This window comes from Lolium perenne, chromosome 4 (genome assembly GCF_019359855.2).
Source record: "Lolium perenne isolate Kyuss_39 chromosome 4, Kyuss_2.0, whole genome shotgun sequence".
Lineage (NCBI taxonomy): Eukaryota > Viridiplantae > Streptophyta > Magnoliopsida > Poales > Poaceae > Lolium > Lolium perenne.
Window position 1 is genome coordinate 73,827,177 of NC_067247.2, and position 10,555 is coordinate 73,837,731.

General features: G+C 42.2%; 1 protein-coding gene across 1 annotated transcript; it reads right to left on the reverse strand.

Annotated features, from left to right (window-relative positions):
- Window positions 1-1,858: 1,858 nt before the first annotated feature.
- On the reverse strand, window positions 1,859-9,957 carry LOC127293643 (uncharacterized). Its single transcript, XM_071829020.1, has 12 exons — window positions 8,355-9,957; window positions 8,134-8,241; window positions 7,936-8,030; window positions 6,580-6,689; window positions 5,359-5,471; window positions 5,079-5,288; window positions 4,360-4,596; window positions 4,181-4,256; window positions 3,842-3,984; window positions 2,870-2,959; window positions 2,491-2,587; window positions 1,859-2,084 (listed from the first exon to the last, which is right to left on the reverse strand). Exons 1-11 carry the CDS (start codon window positions 9,849-9,851, stop codon window positions 2,495-2,497), a joined length of 2,772 nt encoding a protein of 923 aa, XP_071685121.1. The 5' UTR covers window positions 9,852-9,957; the 3' UTR covers window positions 1,859-2,084; window positions 2,491-2,494.
- Window positions 9,958-10,555: the final 598 nt, after the last annotated feature.

The following is a 10,555-nucleotide window of genomic DNA, read 5'->3' on the forward strand; positions in this document are numbered from 1 at the left end:
ACAATTCCTATGTATATATAACCATGGGAGACCCAAATCAGCACGAATGTGTAATGACCCACGTCTTTCAGTTTGACTCCCGGGTGCATATGCATGCTCCCTCCACCCACGAAAAATGCTTTCAATTGTCAAAATGTTCGTAAGTATATCTCGATAATGTATGTGTGTTCGTATAGTTTTCCGTAAGAATGATATTTTGTGTGGTCGATGTAGAAAAGACAAAACATGTCTTACAAAAAAGCCTTATTTTTAGCACTAAATTTTAATTTTTTTACACAGCTTAAACGACAAGTCGATTTTTCATGAAATACTTCGAGCGTGTGTAGCATGTGAAGATGTATGGGTGAGGTTTTTTTGTTATGAATCGTTTGACATTCCAGAATGCATTTTAAAATAAATGGAGCATATGCATCTATCACTACCCACGTCTTACATGATGATTAGGCTTGTGCTTCCATAGACCTCCAAAGTTAAAAACCCTGAAGGGGTATCATGATATCGTTTAATCTCAACTATCCTATCCCTAATTCTGAACTTCAATCTCAGTCGTTCTTGTGTTTTACTCGGGAAAATGTTTCAGTCTCAGGGTCTATGGAAGCACAAGCCATATGGATTATATCTCTCACTCCTTTGAGCTTCGCATACCAAATAGTCAGCCTCCAAAGGTCATTATTCGCCTCCCGCCCTCCGTAACCACAACTATGGGATAAAAAGAAAACTTCTTCATTTTTAGACCAATAAATTCTCTTTTTAGTGGGTATGTCAAAATAGCCCATGAAAGATGGTGTTCCATGTAACCCTTTTTTCGCAAGTTCATGGCCTCCTTGATCAGATACGTTCTATATTGAGAGAATTGTGTTCAACGATCTTGGATTCTCAGGTTATATATACATAGGAATTGTGTTTTGATAGGAATTGCAGAAAACCATCAACTTATTTTTTTTGGAACATGACCTCCTCAAAGCCGTAAACATGAAGTTAATATTATGTATCTTTGAAGAACTTTCGGGACTAAAAATTAATTTCCGTAAAAGTGAGCTTTTCTGCTTTGATTGACCGTACTAGGAAGAAACCAGCAGCTGACGCTTTGTTTCTTATAGAGGTAATTCTGTGCACAACACCGAGAATGCGAGTACGGAGACTCGAACTCAGACGGGCAGGGAGCTATCAACAACAGCTGCCACCAGGCTATGCCTTGGTTCACGGTGGGTGGGTGATGACGGGCAGAGTGAGGAGCGCTCAGCTCCTAATCCCATCCCCTAGCTCCGCCTAACAAGAGGGAAAAACACATATAAATCCATAGTGATACAAAATATTTCAAGAAATACATTGCATCCAAGCACAACTCAAACGGTCAGGTTTCAAGTGCTCACCCGACAAACGGTCGCTGAGCCGAAGAGTACTCTTTAGGCTATGTGGCGTATATAAACCAATTAATTTCCATTAGAAAGGACTATATAAACCAACCGTGATGCCCAAATCAAGATCTATACTGCACAACTCATCAGGCTATGTACTTATGCAGTAACCATTTTCTTTTGCGGAAGGGTAGTTTTGTTAGTCAATGTCCATCAACGCTATTAACATATATAGCCGTTCAAAAGCGTAAAAGGGAAATGACAGACCGTGCGTACCACGCACTAAGCCTCCCCATTCGAAGCATATAGCGTGATAACAAGCCAATGTATCAACCACGCACGCCAGGACAGACGAGACGAGATGTCCCGGTACACCATCACATGCGGCATCTTTTAAACCATACTAGCAAGAGCAACCGAACAGAGTGAAGATCATCATATACACCACCAAACCAACAGGATCATCATATATACACCGAATGACCGAACCAAACCAAACCAACAGGATCATCATATACACCGAATCAACAAGAACTATCTGCATAAAGATCGCCATTTAATTCAGGTTCAACGCCATATTCTCATATTACCGGCCAAACCACGAGTACCACTAAGTTTGCTAAAGAAGGTGGGATCTCAACTGCTTTTCTCCTCAGATGTTGGTCCCACACCACTGGAGCCAAAAAGTTGCGGATGGCGTCTTTATGCAGAAACAGGGGATAAGTCCTGTAAAAAGGGAAATCAAGAGGACGCATATAAGTTAAGTAGTACTCCCTCGTTCCATAATTGGTTTTAGTTCAAATTTGAACTACAATCACGACAAGAATTATGGAACAGAGGGAGTAGAAGCTAAGCTTAGGAGAGGAAAGTAACACAATCTCTTTGGAATCATGCTTCATGTAATAGCCATTTACTGATCATATGGAACAAAAGGGTTCAGGGAGAAACCAGAAAAATAAACTGTAATCGGTGGGGTGCAAACAGGGCATACAAAGCATGCATTTCTTTTGAGTTTGGAAACGCAAGAACTACTAATGTTTGACTGCCCATGTCATGACCACATGAGCATCATAAACAGAAGCTAACATTCTCTGTGACTCCCGATCTCAGAGTTATGGTAATGCAACCATACCTGTCTAATTGATGATCTTGATGTTCTCGAAAAAGAACACTCCAGATTGTATCTCATGGTCTCCATAACCATGTAGCAAATCCTCCCAGGAATTAAACTGCACGGCAATTGGCAGATATTCAGGTCACTATCCAACAACTACAACAGCACAAAAATCTCAGAGAGTCTTGTTTGGAACGCAGAAATTACACAAGAAATGTTTTTTGAGGAATCTGGAATGAGGGTTGCCTTTTCTATCAGAAGAGAGTGGACCAGTTACAAAATTCCGGGGTGTTCTTAGTGTCATGAAAAATCAGAGTCCAATCAGACCTCGGATCAACAAAAGGAACAGTCCCAGATGAAAAGACAACATGGTGCACTGATTAAGAGAGCAAGTTACCTCGGTAGCCACAACATCGTTATATACGAATACGAGCCACTTTTTCTGGTCTCGAGCAATGCTAAGAAGCTTCCCTTCATGATAGAAGATCTGTACAAGTATTTAAACATAAGCTGGATCAATGTATGCTTACTGCTCGACTTTTAAGTAATAATTACGAATGTACGATGATGCTATAAGCATGAAACATGGCAACTAAAAGATATGCTTACATGTCGCAGCTAGTACATGCCATTATATGAGACCATTTCATGGAAGATACAAAAACCAGGAAGTATGACTATCGGAGCTTGCAAGTTCTGACAAGATTACCTAGCCACGCAGTACTTCTCCAATGATCACTCAATTAGTTTCAGTTCTGTTGTTGCCGTTACTGCCCAATACATATGCTTGATTACCGCACAAATTCTGTCTTGCAATCATCCCCAGTGTATTACAATTACAAGTGCATCCTAAGTGTCACATATAAACCATTTGACAGTTCGCAGCCAACTAAGATTCATAACTTGACCAAAAAAGGAATTGCAGCTAGAAAACTTCCCAAAATATATTGTAGTATGAGACCAACTCAGACAACGGTAGCTTTAAGAACCTTGAATCCACCTCCTGTAACCTTGCTACATAGGATCTCAGAAAAACCCTCGATTCAGACTTCAGAGCAACTCCAACTTTTTTAATACAATATCTTTATCATATATATTGTATTATTCCAGCATGTATTGAGGGATTTAACATATGCGGGTGCACCTTAAACGAAAGTAGCATCCAACACCAGTCAAGAAACAGTAACACACCAAACAGGTAAATTTGCTGTGTAACTCTCAGCGCAATTTATATCAATCAATAATACAGAATACCTCATTGTTCACCTTCATCAGAAAACCTTAACATCATCATTTAAGGAAAAACATTAAGTGGTCAGTTCTATCTACAATTTAATTCTGTAGAACCGAAAGCCTTCTATGCACATACCATTGAGGCTAAGGTACACTTTACTGTGTCTGGAGTTGTATATTGACGACGAAATAAGACGAGGTCAGGCTCATATATCATGCGATTTATCACTTCGCGGAAGGTGCGCTGGTTTTCCCTTTCACCCAGTAAGATGTATAAGGCTGTGACGTAATAAGCAAGAAGAGAAAACAAATTATCCTTATGATGTACACTAGTGTAAAATGAAGGAAAAAAAATCCGGCAGCAGCCTTTCGAACTAGTAGTTAAGTATGGAGGGGAAATTATTTTTACCCAAAAATCGTGAAGTGACCAGAGAGTTTAAAATTGCAACGTATTATTCCAGGAGAACATATTTACCTAGTGTAGAGAGCTCTGGCGTGCTAACAGAAAGCGGATCAACTTGCCTGCATTTGTCATCTGCAAATGACTTGACCTGCACATGGCAAATAAAAAATCGACAATTACTAGTTGCTGGAAAGCTACATCGACCTATACAATGTTGACTACGCAGTAAATCTACAGCGTATGCTACACACCTCTGCTATTTGAAGTGAATCTGCATCAATTTTATCCCCACATGTAGTAGATTCTTTTATGCCAAACCCCTCACAGATTATATCTTTATTGCACAGCACCTTTGCTTGATTGGCTGGCTGTCGCAACGTCTCAAAATTCTTTCTCTCAACAGGAGAGTTGACTTCCAGAAACACTTGCGGCATTCGCAATGCTTTAAGAATGGTGGTTATAATGTAATAAGATGTATTTACTTTAACCTGCACAGGAATGGAAAGTAAGTCACCAGTTTTACACTTCTCCAGACATGCGATGTACATGCGGATCAGTTCAGATGGATTCAGATGTTAGTAGTTTCAGATGGATCAGTTTCACATTTCACACATAGGTCAAAACAAGCAAATAATGTCATTTAGAAAATAAAAAAGTGTCTGATAGAGATTACAACAAAAGTACATATCTAGGTGTGTTCATTATACTGCATATGCAGACATACCTAGTATATCAATGTGCATACAGAGTAAGAAACATTGATTAATTCTGGTACAAGAAAATTCAAACCGGAAGACTTTCGTTTCAATGTTAGGAGCTTTTTTATTCTTCAAAGTTAAAATATATGACATCAATATTTTACTTGGAAACAGTCACACTGCTCCATAATTAAAAGTAGGAATGAATGAAGGAAAATAAAACCAAGAAAAATAAGGGCCATGCAAGGATATAAGAGGTATTATAATCATACATTTTGAAATAAAGTGCTATCATTTAAAACTTCGCATATTTTATCCCTGAGAGAAATCAGTGAATAAGTGTTGTGGTGATCATTTTTCTGCCAACCAGAGAAGATATCGTATAACATTTGACTAATGCAGGGGCCTTCATGGCTCGGCAGGGAGCACACAGGTTGTCTCTTAAGAAATTCATCTCTGAAACCCCTCCAATTCCATAATATCTGCACATATTAATACAATATTAGAAGAAAGTGTGCATCAAAGCATACCCATGTGCCAACTTTCATCTACCTGAATGATGAAATTCAAGATAAAGATGCCATCAGTATCTTTGTCGATAACTTCGATACTCTTTCGATAAATGGAAATGCTTGTTGTTTCCTCAGAATATTGGCTACAAGACCCTGGATAAGATTGCAAAATCAGAAAAAATAACATTTTGCTGCATTACTGGATAGTTTTGAAAGATGATAGCACTAAGAAGTTTGAATTTGTTTATCACTGACCAGTTACCACTTGACTTGCCTATATATACTTGATTAAGTAACATAGTCATTCAGTTACTGTGGGGTCTCATTTGAACTACAGTAACCCCATAAATGTGGAACCTGCTTCTTCTTTTTTTTCCATTTGCTAGTTACTATAATCGATTATTGTGAATTCAGTACAGAGTTATTTAAGTAAACGACCTGTGAGTAAAAGGATGTTCAAAGCCAGTTATAGAGAGAATTTTCTCCTACCAATCTAAGATAACGACATAGAGGTCCTCTCGGTTATGCAGAACATCTGCCCAGGCTAGACCTTATTCATGTGCACCAATATGGTTTACTGAGGTGTGGGCCAAATCTCAAATCAATGACCCCAAAAAAAACAGCATTGTATGCAAAAAATTGTAAAATGCTGAACTTTTGGGTTTGGGCTTTTTCAGGCTCAGGTCTAGCCTTTCAAAAGGTTTTCCAGGTCCTGAAATCCAGACCAAGGAATGAGTTGGTCTAGTCCAACATGCAAGCTGAATTTATGCAAGAAGATTTGTCAACAGATAGTACTCATCAAAATCTGGGATAACCAGATTTAGGCATCTACCACCTGACTTTCTATGGATAGGAGCCAAATCCAAGATTCAGTGGCCTCATATATAATAACGCTGCGACCAAAGAACATGTGCATGGAAGTGTAACTTAACATGAGTTCAATACTACATTTCAGTATCTGCAAATATAGATGGAATATCAACTACATAGTGCTACTGCTAAAATTATAAACATTAAAATGGAGCTCCACTAGGAGAGATGCATTGGTATAACTTATGAAAACTTGTGACCCTTCCTTCTGCTCTCTATAGAGTATGCCATATGGAATATGAACTGCATAGTGCTACTACTAGAAATTCTTGATAACCCAGAAAGGGAGCTCATGCATTAGTATAACTAATAAAAATATACTTACGATTCTACTTATCCTGGCTATATGGATTACAGATTTCCTTTGGCTGCTTAAACTACAGGAGTGTACCTAATAGGTTTGATGCACTATTCTCATTTGTGATGCTGGGCAGATATCTTAGAACAGTTGCGACACTTTGGACATCCGATTTTCCCACATTATCTTCAGCATGAACCTCACTATAAAAATAATGAAACTTATGAGTTGTGCATATAATAAATCTCATAAAACTAAATATGATAAAGGAAGAAAAGGTGCATTTAACAAAAATGATATATACAGCGAAGGGATATCATTTCAATCATCCAGAGCAAAGAAAACTTCCAAAATGTGACCAGTTATGCAGCTGATAAACTTTGCACCTTTTGTGATCAAATGGTCACTACCACTGTTTAGTTCTTCGTAGCCAGACATCAATATGATCAAGTGCAAAAGTAACCAAATGCTTTTCTAGAACAGCAACAGATGGAAAAGCTTATTTCAAGTGTTCAAAATAAGTTCACCAAAAATGAGCATTGAAAATGTGAAAAAAAGAAGAACCTCTGCTTAGTTTTCTTAAAGTTAATTAATAGATTTTCTTGGACTTAATTGCCTACAATTGTTTCTTTCAATAATTACTTTCTGGTTTATCATTGAGTTTTCCTAATAGATAAAAATTGATAGCACAAGATGGCCACGAAAAGTTGAGAGTGCAGGAATCCTGCTGAATCTATGCAGGTGTGTTACTTTTATGCATGTCAATTTGCAATATACAGGTACCATTTTATCTGCGAAGTCCTCAAATAAATAAATATTTAAAAGCACATGGTAACTATCTTAACAAATCAATCTGAAACTGAAACTTCATATGGAACGAGTTTTCCAGAATATAGTGATGCACTGACAATTTGGCCAAACATGGATTAAACAATAATGTATATTCAAGTGCAGATAACATCGGAATGTAATTTTGATTTAGTGCAAGGCTAATGCTATTTAAAAATGAAGACTAAAACCATTTCATTCCACCACTACTTATCTGCTTTGCAAGAGAAAAAAGTGTCTGTAGTTTTTTTAGTCTAGTTTATAATAAGGTACTATAATTTCATCCTACTTAATGATTTTCCATATGCTTCTTCTCCTTACTGTAAATTCAGCTCTCTACAAAGAAGTTGACTATAACTCCAATACTGCATACAGAGATATACAACTTTATGAATTAAAGAAATGTGGTCAGCTTTTATCTTTCCACCATTGCAAACGCAGAAATTTTTGTTGAACAGTAGAAACCCTACCAATAGTAGACTTCAGAATGAAAACAGTTTGTTTCAGAAAGAAATACGGGTGAATACCCCAGGTAGTAAAATAACCTTGCTAAGTAAATGTGAAAAAAAAGAGAATATATGCAGAACAAAAAGAAAAATAGCCTTTGACAGTTTGGCATACCATGCATCGACAACATTAGGAAATATCACATCAATATCAGCATTGCAAATCTTACTGGCAGCTTTGTCTTCACTCAAAGATTGTAATAACTTAGTCTGCGGAGATGGTTAGAGGTTTATATGTCACTGCACAGTAGGAGAAAACAAACATATAACCTAGACATAGTTTATGAACAATCAGCTGCAGTTGTAAACGAACCCATATGAATGGTTTTGCAAAGGTCTTGATGACTATTCGATAATCCAAGAAAGAGGTCCTGACAAAAGCATGCCACAAGTCTTGGATTTCAGGACGAGCCTTATCAAACTGCAATAGAGACAAGTTGAATGTTAGCCTGATAAAGACAGTTGTCAGCAAGAATGCGCAAGACTGAACCTAAGTCGAAACAAGTACATGCAAAGGCAAAAAGAATTTGAGACCTCAGCGCTTAATTTATTTGCAGCTAAGCGCTTCAACTTGTGCTTGATCTCTTCTAGGATCTCCTTTCCTCGCTCGCATTTCTTCTCTAGAATTCCAGCAATCGACATTTCTTGAGTCGGAACAGACAAGCGTGCAAATACATATTCCGTGTTATTGAATCGGAGGCAGTGGTGGCCCTCTGAATCTTGGTAGACGGTTATCTCATCCAAAGAATCGTCCAGGATTACGTATTCACTGAGCTTCGAACCAAAGACTGACCGAAGCTTGCGCATATGCTTGCAGTTCATGTGTTCCAAGAGGGACTCTGGATTCGGCAACTTGATGCCAGCACAAAAGGGACAAATCCAAAACCTCCATGACCTGTTGTTGTTGGCAAAGCTGAGTGCATCAGATATGGTCCGTGCAGCCCACTGGTAGCCTTCGTACTCTTTACCATAGTACTCTTGCAGGTCAAGGAGTCTCACTGATACGAAGCCGCTCTGCTTCTCGCTTGTCATTGAGCACCGGAAATCATGGGCCACCAAGAAGAGCTTGTCGAGCAAGCGTCCGAGCTCCTCGTCCACAGAAAGTACTCTGTCATCGAACGTGTCTCCTTGGACGGAATGGGGAGGGACGTCCTCCCACATGGGGTCAGCCGGCTCCGGTATGGCAAACGCCCGGGCGCACTCCAAGTGCGAAGCCTCGTACAGACCCAGGACGAAACAGAGCTTGGCGTGGAACATGGCGAGCATTAGCGAGCCACCGAAGGTGTCTGCGATTGTTTCTTTCACGGCTAGGCGGATATGGCTGAGAATGGGCCTCCTGTCCATGTCGGGGTCAAGGGCGCGCAGTCGCAGAAGCTGCGTGTGCGCGCTCAGTAGCTGCGCGCGCGCCGAGCAGGGGTAACGCTTGGCGAGGTCTTTGGCCTTCTTGACCGCCTCGCGCGCGCGCGCACCGTGGTGGCGATGGCCGTCGTCGGCGGCGTCGTGGAGGTCGAGAACGTCCGTGACGAGGTGGTGAAGTCTCCAGTGCTGGATGGATGTGAGCGTGTCGAGAGCCGCAAGCCTGCAGCTCAGCACCCTCTGGTCCCTGGTGGAGCGCAACCCACCACCGACGGCGTACGCGACGTTGTTGTCCGCCGGGTCGACGGGGGAGGCCATGTCGACGGCCTCGCGCGCCTCGTTCTCCGCCTCGTCGGCCTTCGCGGCCATGAAGAGCGCCCTCGCGAGGTGGTCGGAGATGGAGACGCAGTTGGGGACGAGCCGCTTGGCCCTGGCGAGGTAACCCAGCGCGGCGCGGACGTGGTGCTGCGCCGTGGCCTCCTGATCGGTCCGCCTGGAGACGGCGTGGTGGAGGAGGCCAGCGAGGTGGAGCACGAGAGCCGATCCCTCGTGCCTGGCCGCGAGACCGTCGGCGAGCGCGATCGCCTCCTCGTGGTGGCCCTCGACCTGGAGCCTCAGCGCCGCCTCCGCCTCCCTGCGCAGCGCGGATGCAGCGCGATCGCTCGGCTTACCCATCGCGGCCGGAACGCTGCGGCGGCGCGGAGGACGAAGCGGCGGCGGGGGGCACGCGAGGTGTTTGAGGGTATGCCACAACGGTGCCGCAGGGTTTGGCTTGGTTAGGTGCGGCGGAGGTGGCTGGCCGGAGCTGAGGATTTTGGAAGGCGGTCGAGCTAGGGCGGGCGGTGTCAGCTGTAGCGGAGGTGGATTCGGGATTCCGCCGGAGGGGGCGGTTGCCGTTGTTAGTGTACGTAATATCCTTGTATAATACCGGTATAGAGTAGTACTCTACCCTGTATTATACCTCCTCTGTATTGCCACGTGTGGGGCTATTCCACACCTATATCAACACGTAACCGAGCCCAGGGAGGGGGCATCGTTCCCGCATAATATCGACATGGTATCAGAGCCCCCTTCCTCCACGACATCCAACGCCGTCTCCTAGAAATCGTCGGCGATCGCCGAGCCTCCAAACAACCCAAACAACCAGTAAAGAACCTTCTCCGGCTGTCGCGTTGAGATCCTCCGCCGCCGTCGTCAACCACAAAAAAACCAAAGAACCCAACAAAACCCTAGCCGCCGCCGCTGATCATCTTGATCCGCCGCCGCCAGATCAAAACAACAACCAAAAAAACCAAAAACCCTAGCTGCCGCCGCCGATCTTTACAGACAACCAGAAACCAGAAAAACTCCAAAACCCTAGCCGCCGCCGGTCCCCTGTG

What these genes read in the sequence shown, in the direction of transcription:
- LOC127293643 (XM_071829020.1), bottom strand. Translation starts at nt 9,851, where the DNA reads ATGGGTAAGCCGAGCGATCGCGCTGCATCCGCGCTGCGCAGGGAGGCG. An exon ending in TAGTGCATCAAACCTATTAG is followed by an intron (nt 5,472 to 6,579) that starts GTACACTCCTGT and finishes AATCTTATCCAG; the next exon opens with GGTCTTGTAGCCAATATTCT. An exon ending in TCTTGAATTTCATCATTCAG is followed by an intron (nt 5,289 to 5,358) that starts GTAGATGAAAGT and finishes TAATATGTGCAG; the next exon opens with ATATTATGGAATTGGAGGGG.